Source organism: Rhinatrema bivittatum, chromosome 8 (assembly GCF_901001135.1).
Source record: "Rhinatrema bivittatum chromosome 8, aRhiBiv1.1, whole genome shotgun sequence".
NCBI lineage: Eukaryota > Metazoa > Chordata > Amphibia > Gymnophiona > Rhinatrematidae > Rhinatrema > Rhinatrema bivittatum.
Genome location: NC_042622.1, coordinates 76,228,663 through 76,249,070, shown reverse-complemented (window position 1 = coordinate 76,249,070; position 20,408 = coordinate 76,228,663). Strand labels below are relative to the sequence as shown.

General features: G+C 43.5%; 1 protein-coding gene across 2 annotated transcripts in view; it reads right to left on the bottom strand.

Annotated features, from left to right (window-relative positions):
• The window catches only part of LOC115096615 (collagen alpha-1(XXVII) chain B-like), a 514,116-nt gene that overhangs the window by 226,141 nt on the left and 267,567 nt on the right, over positions 1–20,408 (bottom strand). For both annotated transcript variants that reach the window (XM_029611498.1, XM_029611499.1), the window contains exons 15-18: positions 17,647–17,700; positions 13,805–13,849; positions 6,894–6,947; positions 67–120 (exon numbers count right to left, since the gene is read on the bottom strand). In XM_029611498.1, coding sequence (XP_029467358.1) covers positions 67–120; positions 6,894–6,947; positions 13,805–13,849; positions 17,647–17,700 — 207 coding nt within the window. The remainder of the gene's footprint in view (positions 1–66; positions 121–6,893; positions 6,948–13,804; positions 13,850–17,646; positions 17,701–20,408) is intronic.

Sequence of the window (20,408 nt, the reverse complement as noted above, 5' to 3'; positions counted from 1 at the left end):
AGTCTTGTTGCTCATGCTCATCACCCAGCATTATAGCAGGGCAGATGAGTTGTACAAATTACTTACTGTTTGGCCAATTTTCCCGCAAATTCCTTTTACCCCTGGCAAGCCCAAACTGCCCTGAAATTCAGACAGACAGGAAGACATTTAGAAAACGGACACTACCACTTCATTAAAGGATCCTCCTACTTCCTAGAGCATGTATTCTTAACCCAGTCCACGGGACACACCCGGCTCGCTCATGCATATTCTTTATAGATATTCTGCCTTTATTGATATTCTGAAAATCAGACTAGCTGGGTGCAGGGGCGGATTGTGGGAAAATATTGGCCTGGGGGATTTTTCTCCACACTAGCCCATGGTTACCCAATTACACACACAATATAATTTACATATATATAATTTACTTTACATATATATAATTTACATATATATGCACACACACACCTTAAAATTAATAAGCATAAAGAAATTTCCCAGTCCCACACTCCATACCTGTCTTCTCTACTCACCCACATCCTCTTTCCCTTTCCTCCCCCCCCCCCCCCCCTCCATCCAAGGTTCTTCCTAGGTTGTCTTTCTGCTCGGGGGGGGGGGGGGAGAGCACCATAAGTGCACAGATCTTCTTTATGTTCTCTCCCTCTACTCACCCCTCATATTCCCTCCCTCACATTCACTCCCTTCCCACTTCCCTCTCATTCTCTCCTCCCCCTTCATTTAGGCCTCATATTCCACACCTTCTGCCATCTTTTCCCTTCCTCATTCACTCCAACATTCTCTCAACCCTCTCATTCACTCCTTTCATCTCGCTTCCTTGCTTTCTCTATCATCTGGTCATGGTCCCCTCCCTTCCTCCTTAACTGAGTCTTCTTTTGCTGGCAGCACCTGGCCTTCCTGCTAGTGGCTCTTCTCTGGGGCGAGCCTGGCCTGGCCTTTCCGCCAGGCTGGGTCTAATGCTTTTCTTTCGCTGGCAGGGCCTGGCCTCCCTGTCAGCAGCTCTTCTTTGGAACACCCCGGCACCAGAGGTGCTCAGTTCTGGCGGGGAGGCCAGGCCCTGCCAGCGGTTCTTCTTTGAAGCAGCCCCGATGCTCATTTCGCTGGCACCGGACCTGGCCTCCTCGCCAGCACTGAGCGCCTCTGGTGTGGGATGCACTCTTTCTGCCCCACTGGAATGCCCATGAATCGCGCCTCACTTCCTGCAGGGGTACTTTTGGGGGGTGGGGGGGGGGGGGGGAGGGGGGCATTGCTGCTGTGCAGCTATCCTGCTCTTGCTGCAGGGCTCATCACTGCGACACAGCTATGCGGTGCCCTCAATGTGAGCAGGAGTAGAGGAGATCACGTGATCAGCTAGACTGGCCCACCAGGGGAAGCCTGATTCTCTGATAGGCCAATCCCCCCCTGGCTGGGTGTATCTCAAGGACTGGGTTGAGTTTGGGGTATTTTCAGCAGTAGGACCCTATTTAAAAAGGCTTAGACGCATGTTACTCTCATGAAAAAAGCATTTTACTAAATCACTACTCATTCCTCAATTCTGAGGGAGTATTGAGAGCAGATGTTGCTTGTAAGTATTACTTTGCTGAGGATTTTGCAACTTAAAGCTTGGGAGAGAAGAGAGACTGTGGGGTAAATTGGTTATTCCTGTGTCCTTTGGCCTTTTAGACTTATGTGTTTTTTCCTTAAAAGAAACGGTACATTGCCTTGAGAAGGTGTGAAAGAACAGATATTGATTTAAATAGGTGTTAACTAAAGTATTGTCAGAAATGGAGAATAGCTTAGAGGGTCACTCTGGCAAACTAATTGCAGTGTGAACCACCAAAGGTGTTTTTATATAATAAATTTTTCTTAGAAGCATAGATATATAGCAAGTCAAGAGTTCATACTCTTAATACTGTCCCGGCCAACCTCCATCCCGCCCCACCACACCCATCCCCACCCAGACCATGCCCCCTGGCCCGCCCCTTTTTTAGGCCTGGCACTTGTGCATGTATCGGCACTTACACGCGTGGTCAGGCCCTTTTGAAAATGCATGCAGTGCACGCAGGGTCCAGCCACATGCGTAAGTGCTGGTATTTGCGCGCATGGCCGTTTTAAAATATGGCAAAACACTACGAGAGATATCCCAGATCCCCCCAATGATCACAATATCACCTCCACAATGGGAATCAGTAATCATAAACACCACCAAGTTCTAAACAGTACGGTTCATTGTATACAGCACCCTATATATAAATTCCATACAAGAAAAAAAAATCTATTTTATATATATTTAATTTTTATTTTATATATTTTATTATTTAAATTTTCTATTGCACTTATTCCTATTAACATGATATATGTATAATGTACAATTTAATCAGAAATAGAAAAACATAATCAATCAAATTCTTGTGGACATGTCATTATACTCAATTCACATGATTCACATATGTGTTATAATACGGACATATCCTAACCCTTTACCCTTTAATATTCCATATTTACATTCACACCTCATTCATACTCATACTTCAATATTGAAGTGGATGGGATGCAGTTAGTGCATTAAGGGGTAGATTTTCAAATAGCGCGAATTGGCCTACTTTTGCTGGCGCATCAGGCGCAAGCAAAAGTAAGCTGGATTTTAGTAGATACGCGCGGAGCCGCGCGTATCTGCTAAAAACCTGGATGGCGCGCGCAAGGCTATTGATTTTGTATAGCCGGCGCGCGCCGAGCCGCGCAGCCTACCCCCGTTCCCTCCGAGGCCGCTCCGAAATCGGAGCGGCCTCGGAGGGAACTTCCTTTTGCCCTCCCCTCACCTTCCCCTCCCTTCCCCTACCTAACCCACCCACCTGGCCCTGTCTAAGCCCCCCCCTTACCTTTGTCGGGGGATTTACGCCTCCCTCTGGGAGGCGTAAATCCCCGCGCGCCAGCGGGCCTCTTGCACGCCGGGACGCAACCTGGGGGCGGGTATGGAGGGTGCGGCCACGCCCCCGGACCGCCCCGGGCCGTAGCCACGCCCCCGTACCCGCCCCCAAAATGCTGCCGACACGCCCCCTAAACGCAGCGACGACCGGGCCCGCCCCCAACACGCCCCCGACACGCCCCCCTCGGAGAACCCCGGGACTTACGCGAGTCCCGGGGCTCTGCGCGCGCTGGTAGGCCTATGTAAAATAGGCTCACCAGCGCGCAGGGCCCTGCTTGCCTAAATCCGCCCGGATTTGGGTGGATTTAGGCGAGCAGGGCTCTGAAAATCCGCCCCTAAGTGTTTAAACAGCGAGCGAGTAATGAAATATAATCCTGTATTTTATGGGGTATAGGCTTTGGGGTGAACATCTTGGTATTGTATTAAGTGTTTAAAAGTGAGTGAATAATGAAATATAATTTTGTATTTTATGGGGTGTAGGTTTTATGAGTATGAATGAGGTGTAAATGTAGATATGGGATATTAAAGGGTAAAGGGTTAGGATATGTCCTTATTATAATGCATATGTGAATCATGTGAATTGAATGTAATGACATGTCCACAAGTATTTGATTGATGATGTTTTTCTATTTCTGATTAAATTGTACATTATACATGTATTGTGTTAATAGGAATAAGTGCAATAGAAAATTTAAATAATAAAATATATAAAATAAAAATTAAATATATACAAAATAGATTTTTTTCTTGTATGGAATTTATATATATGGTGTTGTATTCAATGAACCGTATTGTTTAGAACTTGGTGGTGTTTATGATTATTGATTCCCATTGTGGAGGTGATATTGTGTTTTAAAATATGACCATAAATCAATAAGTTAAAAAAAAATTCACTATCTGTTCTCCAACAAAAGCACCTGAAGACTCAAATGACATGGTTAATGGTCCACATTTGACAGTGTATCGAAGCTGGAAATTAGTCATATCATTGCTAAAATTAAACCTGCTACTCACCCATGTGACCCAATACCAGCTAGTTCCTTGAAACAAGTACATCAAGTTATCACTCTGACAATCACAACTTTAATTAATCATTCACTATCAGAAGCAATTATACCACATGGATTAAAACAAGTGGTGATAAAGCTGATACTAAAAACTACAACTGGTTGAACTGATGATTGGGACAACTATCATCCAATATCCAACTTGCCGTTTCTAGCAAAAGTTCTTGAGAAAATAGTGTTATCCCAACTTGTAAATCACCTGGAAGACCAAAATATTCTCTTCCCAAATCAATTTAGATTTAGGAAACATCACTCAACTGAGATATTACTCCTCTCATTAACAGACTCGGTTTTATGAGGGCTTGACACAGATAAATCTTATTGCCTTATGCTAATTGACTTAACCACCGCCTTTGAAACTGTGGACCATAACCTGTTATGCCATCAGATGAGAAACACTGGGATCGATGGCATGATTCTCAGATGGTTCTCTTCATTTCTATCCAAGTCAAACTGGGCAGACATATATCTGACTTTCCAGTGTGATACAGGTGTCCCTCAAGGCTCAGCCCTCTCAGCAATACTATTCAATATTTACATGCTCCCACTGTGTAAATTACTAACGCATCTAGGAATAGCTTTCTACTTGTATGCTGACGAAATACAGTTTTACGTCCCAATCTCCAGATCATTTGAGAATACAGCTTTGATACTCTCTACCTATATGAAAGCAATACAACAAGAACTATCACAACTTAAACTAACATTGAACTCTAAAAAGACTGAAATCATTTGGCTGAGTAGAAACTCATCGACAGTTAAACCACTTGCCCTAGACTTGGGTAATTTTCAAATTAATCCCTCAAATAAAGTATGGGATTTAGGTGTACAACTAGATGAGAACCTCACAATGAAAATACACAACAGTAAATTAATTAAGACAAGTTACACTAAGTTGCATATATTACATCGGTTGAAACCATTAACTTTTGCGTATTTCCGTACTGTATTGCAAACTCTAATCTTCTCAAACCTTGACTACTGTAACTCCTTACTACTAGGTCTTCCAGTAAGTCACTTAAAACCACTACAACTATTACAAAATGCTGCAGCAAGAATATTATTAGGATCCAGGAAATATGATCACATTACACCCTCGCTGATGTCACTGAATTGGTTGCCAGTACAATCCAGAATCTAATATAAAGTATTAATGTTAATATTCAACATCATTCATTCCATTAACACCGGCTTGTTAGGAGTGACACTACAACTTTACAATCCTCAATGAATACTAAGACCTCAAAATAAATGACTATTGACTGTTTTCCATAGTGGGTTCAAAGCTCTAGAATTCTATGCCTGAGATGTTATGTATTTTATCAGATAGAAAGAGATTTAAATGTGAATTAAAAACATGGCTATTCAAAAACACATATAATTTAACTTAAAAATATCAGAATATACAAAACTATAAAGACAAGAATGACAAAAGATAATAATTGAATCATGAAGAATAAATCAAACGAGAGAATGCAAGATTCCCAAAACAACCCACTGACTAAGGGCCTTATTTTCCAATATCGCATTGGTAACGCATTAGGGGGCGTTACCAATGGAAATGAGGCTTCTTTCGTGCAGTGGGGAAAAATCGCGTGCGGCGATGTTTTCGCCATTCACGAAAACAGTAGCGCCGCACGCGATGTTTTCCCAGTGCACGATGATTCTTTCAGAATTAGAGAGAGAGAGAGAGAGAGAGAGAGAGAGAGAGAGAGAGAGAGAGAGAGAGAGAGAGAGAGAGAGAGAGAGAGAGAGAGACTTACTATAGTGCCTATGCCCTACATAGGTATTTTAACCCCTATGGGAGGGCCACCTACTAACTCGGGGTGGGGATTAGGTATGAGCGTCGGGGGTTGGGGGCCACTTTCGCATTCCACATGAGACCTACGGACAGAACAGTGGTCTCTAGTACAGATTTGCTGGCCGTCGGAGTGAGGACGCTCACTCCAAGCGGAGATTTGGCCAACATTCTCTCCACCTAGCATGTTGTTGCCCAGGTAGAGTGTCCATCAAGCTAGGTAGAGAGAACGTTGCCCAAACCACTTCTTGGAGTGAGCGTCCTCACTCCGACAGCCAGCAAATCTGCACTAGAGACCACTGTTCTGTTCTCTCTCTCTCTCTCTCTCTCTCCCCTGAAACAGGCTGTCCGGAACTATCGTGGATGGCGGTAATCCTTTTCAGGCCCGTAACGCAGTCCATAACGCGAGGTTTGAGTTGTAGTTAGCAGCCGCGCTAGCAGCCGCGCTAACACTGCGGCTGTTTCGCCGCACACGATACACAGGTTCCCGCTTTACATATGCTCCGCCCCCTGAATACCAAATAACTAATTTGCATTCGCAAATCGCGTTAACAGCTGTTAACGTGATTTGCGAATTTATCGCACGCGGTAAAGTGCTTGGAAAATGAGGCCCTAAGTGTGAAAACTATCATTTCATTTGAATTACCTGCACTCTTTGCCATATGTACTAGATCAATTAATATGTACTAGAAAGTTTCACTTAATAGATATTAATACCATTTCCGTTACCAATCTTTGTTTATTTGTTTGTTGAGTCATTACCATGAATGTTACTTTGTACACCATTGTGATCTATACATGGGACAGTATACAAAATGTCTAAATAAAAATAAAAATTAAAAAAATAAAAATACTTATCAGCATTAGTAGCATGGGATTTATTTATTCTTTGGGTACTTTCCAGGTATTTGTAACTTGGATTGGCCACTGTTGGAAACAGGATGAGGGACTTGATGGACTCTTGCTGTGACCCACTATAGCAATTTCTTATGTTCTTATGAAGATATGCAAGAGGCCTGCCATACTGATGTCCATAGAACTATATGAGAAGTATTCCTCATGGAGGTATGCGAGACCCATCCATGAGGATGCATGAAGTCAATATATGAATAGGAAGATCAATTACCTTATCTCCTTGGAAGCCAATCTCTCCAGGAACTCCTGGCTGTCCCAGATTGCCCTAAATACATATAATAAAAAATGATAATATAAACGATCAATGCAGTTGTAGCTCAGATTTTCTTCTACAAAATATTTAATTTGAAATTCAGATAATTATTTGATGTTTTTTTCTCATGTGTAGTGATGTTCTTGCTAATTGTAAAGATCAGAGAGGACAATTACTTTGTACCATTTTCTTGTTTTTCATCATTCCATTTCTACCCCCTCCCCCCAATTTCATGACAATTACTTGGTAGATTCTGCTCATTTGCTGGCTAACGCTGAATGCGGAATTGTCCTCCCAATCGGCCCAATTTTAAATGGCCGGCGTGCGCAAAAAACAGGGGTTATGTGCGCGGCCGGGCCTTGCACGCACTGGGGCGGATTTTCAGAGCCCTGCTCGCGTAAATCCGCCCAAAACCGGGCGGATTTACGCGAGCAGGGCCCTGCGCGCCGGGAAGCCTATTTTACATAGGCCTCCCGGCGCGCGCAGAGCCCCGGGACTCGCGTAAGTCCCGGGGTTCTCGGAGGGGGGCGTGTCGGGGGCGGGCCCGGTCGTTGCGGCGTTTCGGGGGCGTGTCGGCAGCGTTTTGGGGGCGGGTACGGGGGCGTGGCTATGGCCCGGGGGCATGGCCGCGCCCTCCGTACCCGCCCCCAGGTCGCGGCCCGGCGCGCAGGAGGCCCGCTGGCGCGCGGGGATTTACGCCTCCCTCTGGGAGGCGTAAATCCCCCGACAAAGGTAAGGAGGGGGTTTAGACAGGGCCGGGCGGGTGGGTTAGGTAGGGGAAGGGAGGGGAAGGTGAGGGGAGGGCAAAGGAAAGTTCCCTCCGAGGCCGCTCCGATTTCGGAGCGGCCTTGGAGGGAACGGGGTAGGCTGCGCGGCTTGGCGCGCGCCGGCTATACAAAATTCATAGCCTTGCGCGCGCCGATCCAGGATTTTAGTGGATACGCGCGGCTCCGCGCGTATCTACTAAAATCCAGCGTACTTTTGTTTGCGCCTGGAGCGCAAACAAAAGTAGGCTGTTCGCGCTCGTTTTAAAATCCGCCCCACTGTGCGCATTTTAGAAGGGGCCTGGCTGCGCGCATAGGGGTAGATTTTCAAAAAGCATGCCTTCTCATGCTTTTGTTGGCGCATCAGGCGCAAACAAAAGTACGCTGGATTTTAGTAGATACGCGCGTAGCCGCGCGTATCCGCTAAAATCCTGGATCGGCGCGCGCAAGGCTGCTGATTTCGTGTAGCCGGCGCGCGCCGAGCCGCGCAGCCTGCCACCATTCCCTCCAAGGCCACTCCAAAATCGGAGCGGCCTCGGAGGGAACTCGCTTTCGCCCTCCCCTCACCTTCCCCTCCCTTCCTCTATCTAACCCACCCCCCCGGCCCTATCTAGACCCCCCCCTACCTTTGTTGGGGGATTTACGCCTCCCGAAGGGAGAAGTAAATCCCCGCACGCCAGCAGGCCGCTCGCGCGCCGAGACGCGACCTGGGGGCGATTCCGGAGGGCGCAGCCACGCCCCCGGACCGCCCCGGACCGAAACCACGCCCCCGGGCCTGCCCCCGAAACGCCGCGCCGATCCGACACGCCCCCGACCCGCCCCCCTCGAAAAACCCCGGGACTTACACGAGTCCCGGGGCTCTGCGCGTGCCGGTAGGCCTATGGAACATAGGCGCACCGGTGCACAAGGCCCTGCTCGCGTAAATCCGGGCGGATTTACGCGAGCAGGGCTTTTAAAATCCGCCCCATAACCCTCATTACTTGCACAAGAGCCAAGCCACAGAAAAGGGGTGGTCTGGGGTGGGGAGGGGCGGTCCAGGGGGCAGGGCAGGGTGGAGCTGGAGTTGGCTGGTACAGCAGCCATTTGCCGCTATACCAGGGGATTGCGCGCCTGCAATCTGCCAGCGCGTGCAACTTACGCCAGCTCAGAAGCTGGCGTAAGTTCTAAAACAAAGAAAAAAAAAGGTAGGGTCTTTTAAGGGGTCAGGGAGGACAGGGGAAGAGGGAGGAGTATGGGCAGTAGGGTAGGGAACTGGAGAAGGCCATGATGCGTCGCCACACGAAAAATGCATTATTCAACCCCCTCTTCCAAGCCCCGCCCTGGATTTTATTTAATATGCACGCACTGGCACATGCATGTTATAAAATCTTGCGTCCATGTGTGTGCGCTGGGTAGCACGAACATGGATGCACGCTTATGTTTTTAAAATCTACCACAAAGTGAACATCATCATATCATCCTCCCTACTTGGGTCAGCGCCCGTCACCAGCATCAAGCACACATATCCTGCTAGCATCACTGAACAGAAGATTCAAAGATTGTTTTCCTGTATGGCTACCTGAAGTGCTTCAGCCAAGTTGCAAACATAGCTAATTTTGCAATGTTTAAACAGCAAAAGAACATAAGATATATTATGCTGGGTCAGACCAGTGAGCCCAACATCCTGTCTCCGACAATGGCTAGTTTGGACCACAAGTATCTGGCAAATCCAAAAAAGTAGATCTATTTCTTGTTATGTATTCCCAGGGATACACAGAAATTACATGCTAGCAGAATACCTCACCTCAGTAACACATGCAGAACACATTTAAAGAAACAATAAAGTATAACTAGAAACATGCAGATAAAAACTGAATTGGAAATCGTTACAAGAGACTCCATATGTAGTGCAACAATGGAAAAACAGAAACATCACCATTCCTCATTAAACACTGAACAATAAAATCAAGATATATAAACCATAAATCATAATAGTAAAAACATAATTCATAATAGTAAAACCATACTCATAAAAAAATAAATATTTTAAAGCAGCTGATGAATAGAACATCCAATGATTAAAAACATATAACATTGTTTTTTAAAATTTTCCAATCGTCAATAAAATATTTCAAAACAGCAGACACATCAAACACCACACAATAATTAAAACTAAGGCTAAAAAAAATCCCCTGCTCGCTATACCTGGGAACTTTAGACTCCAGTCACACTGAAATTGTCATGGATTAGTCAGGGATAGGAAGTGTGCATAAACTTTCTCATCTCTCTCATATATACACACTCTCTAACATACATGTTCATTCTTACACAAACTCCCTTGTCCCTCACACACATGCTAACTGGTTCACAAACTCTGGCACACACATAAGCTCACTGGCTTAAATAATCTTCTTGCTCACACATATGCTCACTGGCTCACTTGTTCTCTGTTACTCACACACATGCTCACTGGCTCACTCACTCTCACTCACACATATGCTCTGGAAACCACAGCATGCCTGACTGTATTATGCAGTGCAACAATGGAAAAGCAGAAACATCATCATTCTTCATAATATTAAAACCATACTAATAAAAAGAATAAATACGTCATGCAGGCAACAGCCAATGAACATCCAGTAAATAAAAATCTCATATTTTTTCTAATATTTCCCAAACACCAAATATTTCAAACAGCAGACACATGAAATAACATCTCAAAATTTAAAATGAGATTAAAAATCTCCAGATTTACATAGCTAGGATCTTTTGGTTTCCAATCACCCACATATTCTCTCTCCCCTCCCCCCCTCCCCCACAGGCTCTCTTTCATTTACATATATGCAGTCACACAGACTCTCAGAGACAAATACAGGCTCTCTCACTCTCTTATACACACGCAAGCTCTGACACACACATGTAGGCTCGCTCGCTCTCTCTCTCTCACACACACACACACACACACACTAGCATACACACCTACAGCTTTCAGGCCTTCCTCTTTCTTATGGGCCTTGTCTTTGGCTGCTGTTGGATGGCAGCACTGCTCCTCACTGCGGGAAGGGAGATGGAAGGAGGCCACTTCTACTGTGCTGTTCCTGCGAGGTTGGGGGACGGGTCACGCGGGCTCGCAAGCTTCTCTCCCGACTCTGCCATGGCCTCACAGGCCTCTCTGCCACAGCCCCACATGGCTGTCTTCAGACTGCAGCAGCGGCCTCATGGGCCTCTCTGCCACAGCCACACATGGCTGTCTTCAGACCTTGGCAGCAGCCTTGCAGACCTCTCTGCCGCGGCCCCACATGGCTGTCTTCAGACCATGGCAGCGGCCTCGCAGGCCTCTCTGCCATAGCTCCACAGCTTCCTCTTTGGGCCATAGCAGTCCCTCTTCTTTTCTTTGGCCGGGAACTGGATGCTAAAAAAATAATAAATCACGTGATAGGAGCAACCGGCCCACCGTGGGAAGCCCGATCCCCCGATAGGCCAATCCACCCCTGACTAGGAGCCTAAATTTAGGGACGCATCCCTAGTAAATGTTCAATAGGGTCAATTTAGAAGATTAGGTTAAAAAGTGAGGAGTATAAATCCTTTGAAAATTGATCACCCAGATTTCTTGCTACCGAGGAAAATGCTCCAGGTGAGACAGCGAAATAGCAGTAGATAAAAGCAGGAGCTGATGCCAGATCAGAAAGTATGAGACTTCAATATAATTCTGAAGGCAATTTAAGAATGTATTGTGAAGGATAGTGACAAAAGCAGCATTTAATTTCAATTTAAATTAGCTGAACCAAAAAAGCTAGATTCTGAGAGACAGCAGGAAACATGGAACAAATTAAAAGTAAAATAGAACAATGACATCATAAAAACTGCATAAAAAGCTATTCAGAAAATTTCCCAATATGTTAACAATATAAATAAGTTTGGGATTTTTATCCCATTTTTCAAAATGATGCTCATGGATGGCCTATAGCATTATTAGAATTCAGGCAGAGTAAGTAACTGCCAAAGAAAATACAATCTAAGTGAGTATTTGAAGCAATGGGAGATAAAATGACTTGCTCAAGGTCACAAGGAGTGTCAGTGGGATCTGAATCTTGGTTTCTTTAGTCCTCAGTCCATTGTTCTAACCACTCGGCTACTCCTTCATTCCCCATTCAGCAGTTTTAAATCTACTAATATGTAAATATTTATGCTAGTTAAATAGAAACTCTTTCAAAGAAAGACTTTTAATTTATTCTGTCTGAGAAAATAAGAAAAAAAACTTGAAGAAATCAGGTCAACAGTCTTTCTTCTGGACCCATTAAATTTTCATTCATCAACACAATAGGATAAAATGTTTTTGATGATGGAAGCAAGTTCAGAAACCTGTAAACGTCTTAACAATAATTAGGTTTAGTTATGTTATTTTGTATTTTCTTTATGAAATATACTTATCAAATGTATTTTTATGAATTTTTTTTTCAGATTGTTGTAAGCCACTTAGGGATTGATAAAGTGGTGTATAAATACTAAAACATAGAACATAGAGGGGTAGATATAAAAAAAAAAAAGTGCTGTGCTGCTGAATATACCTGGATAAATTGCTACTCAGCCAGTTATGTATTATCCTAGATTCATTGAGAGAGAGAGAGAGAGACACTATCTATAAGGCCTGCATAGAAACATAGAAATGACTGCAGAAGAAGACCAAACAGCCCATCCAGTCTGCCCAGCAAGGTTCGCACTTTTTTTTTCTCATACTTATCTGTTTCTCTTGGCTCTTATTAACCTTTTGGTTCTATTTCCCTTCCACCCCCACCATTAATGTAGAGAGCAGTGTTGGAACTGCATCTAAGTGAAATATCTAGCTTAATTAGTTAGGGGTAGTAACCGCCGCAATAAGCAAGCTACACCCATGCTTATTTGTTTACCCAGACTATGTTATTCAGTCCTTGTTGGTTGTTGTCTGATATAGATCCACTTTTCTTCATTCCCCCTGCTGTTGAAGCAAAGAGCTATGCTGGATATGCATGAAGTATCGGTCTTTCTCCCCTACAGTTGAAGCAGAGAGCTATGCTGGACATGCGTGAAGTATTGTTCTTTCTCCCCTCCTGTTGAAGCAGAGAGCTATGCTGGATATGTGTGAAGTATAGTAGTCAAGTATTTATATGCTTATAGGAGGGTCATCTAATAGCTCAAGGTGAGGTGTTGGTGGTGGTTATGGGGCCAGTTTATCATGCAGGGTGAGACGTACGAACTGCACAGTACACCTTGGTGAAGATTTGACTTCATTTGGAGTGAGAAAAGTCTCACAAAGATAAAGTTTTTTACTATGTTATCTCACCTTGAACTATTAGATGACTCTCCTATTGGCATATAAATAGTTGCATACTGTGAAGGCATCCCCAAAGTCTCTCTCTCTCTCCCCCCCCCCCCCCCCACCTCCCTTCCCATTCTTCTCCCAAGCCCAAAAATGGCTGAAATGCAATTCTAAAAATTTATCGCAAATTGCGTTACTATGCAGGTTTTATAGATAGTCTCTCTCTCTCTCTCACTCAATGAATCTAGGATAATACATATCTGGCTGAGTAGCAATTTATCCAGGTATATTCATTTCGGTCATATCGCACAGCTTAACACCAGGAAAAAAGGTGTAGCTATTTCTGGCATTAAAACTGTGCGATATCGCTCGGTGTGATATTGCCCCTCATTTTCATAATTCCCACCCAAACTCCTCCCTTTATCCTGCCCCTTCCCGAAATTTGCATTCACGCTGTGCGATACCATTATTATCGCATGCATTATGGCGTTAACGCATATGTTAACGTGTTATTACGTGTGTTAATGCCATAACACATTTCGATGAATGACCCTGTAAGTTAAGACCTGATATTCAGCCACCACCACTTAACTAGATAAGTCTCTACTTATCTGGCTAAATAGCATTGAATATTGGCCTCATTGGACTTGCTTAATTTCATCAAGAACAGTGATTAGATTCTCAGATGAGTTTCATAGTTCTGTGCTGTAGTCATCAAGATAAACTGCTATTCCTCCTAGTCCTCCTTACGCTGAACTGAATATGAACTACAGCTTCAGATATGATTTTACATATAGAACCAAGCAGTAATAATGGAAGTTTCAGATCACCTTATCACCTTTCAGTCCACGATGTCCGGGGTTTCCCATTACACCCTGAAAACAAAAATATCCAGAATAAGCTTCAGCGGTAATCTAAAATCCACACAGAGGTTATGTATCAAGTCTCTCTCTCAAGGCAGGCTGAAATTCAATATAAAACATAAGATCTGTAGTAATTGCATGAATGGCCACTGATGGACCTCTGCACATAAGCCTTAGTTTTCTTCAAGTACGGATATCTCAATGTATGTTTGTCTTGATTGGATTAAAAGCTCATTTGTTTTTGTAGAGCATTGCATAGATCAAGGAATACTATAGAACTGCATGAAACTCTGCACTTTCAGCTATAAAACACCAAAAATTTGGAACAAGGTACCACTAGCCTCATGCCTGGAGCCGTACTACCTTACCTTGAGTTCAGGAAAAAAGCTAAGGCTTGGCATTTCAGCTAGGCCCTCCCCTAAGATCCACATCTTCGGCCCAACTTCCTGAACTCCCAATAAAGGGACCATGTTATACTAAACAGGGACACAACTTGGTCTTAAAACTATTCACAAATGGGTTTTCCTATGCTGGATCCCAATGCTACGTTAATTGCCAATTCTGATTCGAATGTCAGCTGTTCTAATGCCTCTGTTCTTTTAAATTTATTGTAATCAATCTTGAGACCAACTTTGGGAAAAGGCAGAATATTAAGGGGTACATTTTAAAACATAGCGGCGTGCGTACTTTTGTTCGCGCACCAGGCGCGAACAAAAGTATACCGGATTTTATAAGGTACGCATGTAGCCGCGCATATCTTATAAAACCCGGGGTCGGCGTGTGCAAGGGGGTGCATATTTGTGCAACTTGCGCGCGCCGAGCCCTGCGCATGCTGCCCTTTCCCTCCGACTCCCCCCACCTTTCCCTCCCTTCCCCTACCTAACCCACCCCCCCCGGCCCTATCTAAACCCCCCCCCCCCACCTCTGTCGCACAAGTTACACCTGCTCGAAGCAGGCGTAACTTTGCGTGCGCCGGGCCAGCTGCCGCGTGCCAAGTTCCAGTCCGGGGGCTGGTCCGGAGGCCACGGCCATGCCCCCTGAACGCCCCCAGGCCGAAACCACGCCCGCGGCACCACCCCCGGTTGACGTGTCAACTGCGTTACGCCCCCCGACACGCCCACCCCAAGAAAGTCCCGGGACATATGCGCATCCTGGGGCTTTGCGCGCGCTGGAAGCCTATGCAATATAGGTTCGGCGCGTGCAGGGGCGTTTTAAAAGGGTTACGCGCGTACCTTATGCGCGTAACCCTTCTAAAATCCAGCCCTAAATGTTCATAAATAAATAATAAATAGTCGTAGTAGTAACTCAGAGATCTTAGATCTGCAATTGTATCATAATATAATGCCCAATCAAATATTTTGTTTTTGTCTAAGCTGTGCACTGGGCTGACCCTAGTGAAGCAAGGGACCTGGGGCGATTCTGTTGAATTGGGAATGTTGGGTGTGTATGTCGGGGTGGGGGTGGGAATTGTACCTCCTAAACCAGTGCCAATAGCTTTTCCATGTAAGTCAGTGCTGCGCCTGGCTTGTTGGCATTCCCAAGTAACAGGTAATGTCAGATGCAGAAAATATTCAACATCTTCTTCCATTAAAGCTCAATGTAGTTGAGGCCATGAATATCACATCTATCTGACTGTCCTTGTTCACCTGAAGACTGGCTATATTTATTTAAAGAAATTTATTTTACGCCAAGTTACCAATATTCATGTTCTAGGCTTTCTCTGAATTGGAAGACGACAGAAGTGCTTTTGATAAACTGTTCTCCACAGCCTGTCACATTTCCTGGAGGTGAGAGATTTAGGAGTGCATACTATGACAACTGGAGCCTAGTGTAGAGAGTAAATTATTTCCTAGATCTCGCACATTTCACAGCAGTGCTACAGATCTTAGCCCTTGTTTTGTCTCCACAGTGAATGCATTTCTTTCTTTATTATGCTGCCACTCTGTTATCTTTTGATATTGCTTAGCTTAGAGTTTCTGCAGGGTGTAATAATCTTTTTCCTGACTGGCTGTTAGTTGTTGTTTGAATGTTTCAGAACTTCCTATTGGGTCTGTTCCTGTTTGCTCTCTCTCTCTCTCACTCTCTCTCTCTGTGCCTTTCTCCTTTTCCTATTGATCCCTTGACCTAAGGAATGCCTGGGTCAGTGTACTTCCTGCAGAGACTATCAGTTGAAGAAGGCGTTTGGCAGGCTAACAACTTAATCTCATCCTGTTTCAAGCTATGAGAAGCATCATCTTTTCAACTGTTTTTCACTATTAACCCACAGCTACCATCAGCTTTCAGAGAAAACATATTACAGCTGTATCAGTCTCTCCCTATCTGTGTGGCTAATCTTGGGATCTTCTCCTCTACTGTAAGCGTTGAACTGTTCTTCATTCAAATAAATGTTTTTTGTAACCAAGAACTGAGATTATCTGATATCTGCAGCTAGGGAAAAGGTTTAACTGATTGTTTAGGATCTCAAGCTAGACATTGAATGCCGAGGGCAGAACAGTCCTGTCCAGGATATACTATTGCAACAACATTTATTTGGGCCTCCCTAACTCTAATACAGATTCTGGAGCTTATTCAAAATGCTGCATCTCGTCATTGTGGGTTGTGACTAAAGGGAACAGGTTTCACTGGTGTTTCAAGAGCTACATTGGCTCTCTATCGATTGGAGGATTACATTTAAAGTAGTGATGCTGATTTTCAAATTTATTTATTTTTATTTATTTAATTAGAGTTTTTTTATATACCGATGAACGTTGGGAACATCTCATCGGTTCACATAAAATGATAAAATCAGCAACAAGCGCTTTACAGTGAAACAAATAACACATATGGTAACAAAGATAGGGTAACACTGAATGATTTACAGGATTATGAATCATAAAAAAACATAACATAATTTACAAGAGTAACCTTATTTACAAGATTATCACTATCTACACGGGTGTCGTGATGGAAAATGGGGAACAGATGATATGGATGGGAGTAGACTTCATGGGAGGGATGAGAGCTGATCAGAGTATGCTTGTTTGAAGAGGTGTGTTTTGAGGTCCTGTTTGAAATTTTTTGGGCATGATTCTTGACGTAGTGCGGGGGGGCGGGGGGGGAGTTTGTTCCAAAGGGAGGGAGCAGCTAGTGACAGAGCCCGAGCTTTGGTGGCGCTGAGCTTAAAGTCTTTGGGTGAGGGGGTCTGCAGTGTCGCTCTGTGTTGCTGTCTTGCGGGTCTAGCGGCTACTTGAAATCTGTTCTCTCTGCACCAGTTTGTACTCTTAGGTCCTCTGGAAATGCTAGGCTCTGAATGCCTTCATTCAAGGAGCTCCATTTAGTTGGGACTTGCAATAGAACCTTTCCATTTATGGGTCCAGTGTTGTTAAATGCCTTGCCACTAGTGCTGCACCAAGATTTTGATATGCTTTGCTTCTGGAAGAAGGAAAAGGCTTCATATTTAAACAAGTCTTTGGGCATATTTGATACTGGCGGCTATCATCTTTTAATGATCCACGTTTGGAGTCAGTTTATAGACTGGGAGGTGTTTACATTTTACTTGGTGAGGTTTATTTTTTAGGGTTTATGGGTTGTAATAATTTTGCTGTTGGTTATTGTGTGATTGTTTTATGTATCATGTGGGTTGTTTCCATAGAAAAGTGAGTAAGAAATTTACTAAAATAAATAAATCATGGGGCAGTACTACCGTAATGGTGCAGAGCCCAAGGCAGTCACCCTGATTCAGCCTCATCACTCTACTCTAAGATTGGCCCTAGCTGTACATATTAGTTCTGAAAACAAAGGCAAGTTACTCAACAATCATTGACTCTTACCTTTAGTCCTTTTGGTCCTGGAAAGCCTATGGGTCCTACAGCTCCTACATCACCCTAGTAAAAGTAAGACATTAAGAGTAAATTCTAAGCATAATGATATATCCAAGGACAATTCTCTCAGCCCTCTGCATCTGTGTCTTCCCTAGCTGCATAAAGTATCCTGGAAGATCTTTAATCATTTTGAAAATAATGACAAAATACTTAATTGCCAGTTCCCTAGCAACAACATATTGAATGTAGAGCTGCTCTACCTCCAGGTAGTAAGCCCAACTGGTACATCACTTCTCCTCTGTTAAGGTCATCTCTCTTCTCTAAGATCATTACATCATACGATGAAACCTCCAAAAATAGGTCCAACTAAAGATGGTAAACCTATCTTGCTGCGGAATATTCAATTTTTAAAATTAAATGCAATTATATATTTTTAAAAAAAAGATTGATATATTGTATATTAGATCCCCGATTTTTAGTGTTAAGTCTTCAAATCCCCCATGCTAATCAGACCAACATGAAAGGGTTGGTTGGCAGGAGAGATTTCATCTCCCCAGGATCTCAGTACAACAATGAAGGGGGTTCATTGTTCTCTCCCTACTCTTGATCTCCATCCCTACACTTATCCCCTTTGCTGGGGCTGTGATGTTAGAGAAAATGCTTCAGAGCAGCTGCTGCTGATTCCCTCCTCCCACAACTGATTGGCTCATTGTACCCAGCAGAACCAATCAAAGGAAAAAGATCTGGGTGTCATAGTGATAATACATTGAAATCATCAGCTCAGTGTGCTGCTCCAGTCAAAAAAGCGAACAGAATGTTAGAATAATTAGCAAGGGAATGGTGAAAAAAATGTCATAAGGCCTCTGTATCACTCCATAGTGAGACAGCACATTGAGTACTGAGTGCAATTCTGGTCACCTCATCTCAAAAAAGATATAGTTGCACTGGAGAACATACAGAGAAGGGCGACCAAAATGATAAAAGGGATGGAACAGCTCCCCTATGAGGAAAGGCTAAAGATGTTAGGGTTGATCAACTTGGAGAAGAGATGGCTGAGGGGGAATATGATAGAGCTCTATAAAATCATGAGAGGACTAGAATGGGTAAATGTGAATTGGTTATTTACTCTTCCAGATAACAAAAGGACTAGGGGACACTCCATAAAGTTCGCAAGTAGCACATTTAAAACAAATTGGATAAAATTCTTTTTCACTCAACGCACAATTAAGCTCTGGAATTTGTTACCAGAGGATGTGGTTAGGACAGTTAATGTAGCTGGGTTTGAAAAAGGTTTGGATAAGATACTAGAGGAGAAGTCCATTTACTGCTATTAATCAAGTTGACTTAGGGGTAGATTTTAAAAGGAATGTGTGCGTGGTTCCTAGCACTCACATATGGACGCAACAATTTTATAACATGCGCGCGCATGTTATAAACTCCGATGCCTGTGCGCACACATGTGGGTGGCCCGCGACTTGCATGCGCGAGGAGAAAAATTCACAAAGTAACGCGCAGCAACACAATCAGGCCTCCCCCCCCAGTTCCCTCCCAGTCTGCTCCAATTAAGCTGATTTGTATTGTATATGTTTTATTTTACTTTATTTTGTTTTTGATTTATTGTTTATAACTCAGTATGCAGCACACACTGAGTACTTTCTAGCAGTAAAGCATGTAATAATACAATTATTTTTATTAACTTGGAGCCCTGCTTATTCCTCTACTGCACCATGCCTACACCTTGAGAACATTTTGTACTTGCATAATACTCCCAGACCCACCTTCAAAATTAGTGTCTCTCTCTCACTGAAACATATAAATGCAATCTTAATCTTGCATTATTCAAGATATACATATGAAATATATATTACTGTATTCTACATTTGTAAGGTTGAAAAGTATGTGGGTACAGAAGTATCCACATACCTTGTAGTCAATTTTCCAAGAGAGACAATGCAAGTCGTTGTGCTCCTATTTCTGTAGACATCACATGGGGGTATAATATTACATATACATTTGAAAATAAAAATGTATACACATTGTTTACTCATCTAATCTAAGAATACCTCTGGAAATGCCTCTTTTTAATATGGTTACCAGTATGCATGTTGTGAAAGCCCACATGTACTTTTAGCTGGAGAGAGGAGGGGCATTTTCAAATAGGTCAGTCTAGCTGGGTAACTATTTAGTTATCCAGAGAAATCCTTTTGAAAATTATCCTCTATAGAGTGGGTAGGCAATTCCAGTCCTTGAGTCCCACAACCAGGTCAGTTTCTAGAATGTCCACAATGAACATGCATGAGATTCATTTGCATGCAATGCAGGCACTTATGAATATTCAGTGTGGGTATCTTGAAAAGCTAACCAGCTTGTGGCACTCATGGACTAGAGTTTCCTATGCCTGCTTTATGGCATAATTTGTGTCAGGAAATATAAATTACTGTATTTTTTTATAAGCCAATATTCCAATGGATCATAGTGGAGTTATATAGCAGAGATATCCGAGGAGTGAGAGAATACTTGAAGAGAGTAAATTTCTGTCATCAAATCTTGATGAGTACCTTCACATGGTGACTTTATTGAAAAACATCTGACCAAATCTCAGCAAGGTGAACCCTACTACTAAGTATGAAAAGGAAAAATTCATACTGGTCGCATGTCACCCACACTTAGGGGCCGATGCAATAATTTTCGAGGAAAGTGGGTGCTGACTTTTCATCACCCGCTTTCTTAATGCACGCATGGTGCCCGCAAGGGAGGCACCATACAATAGG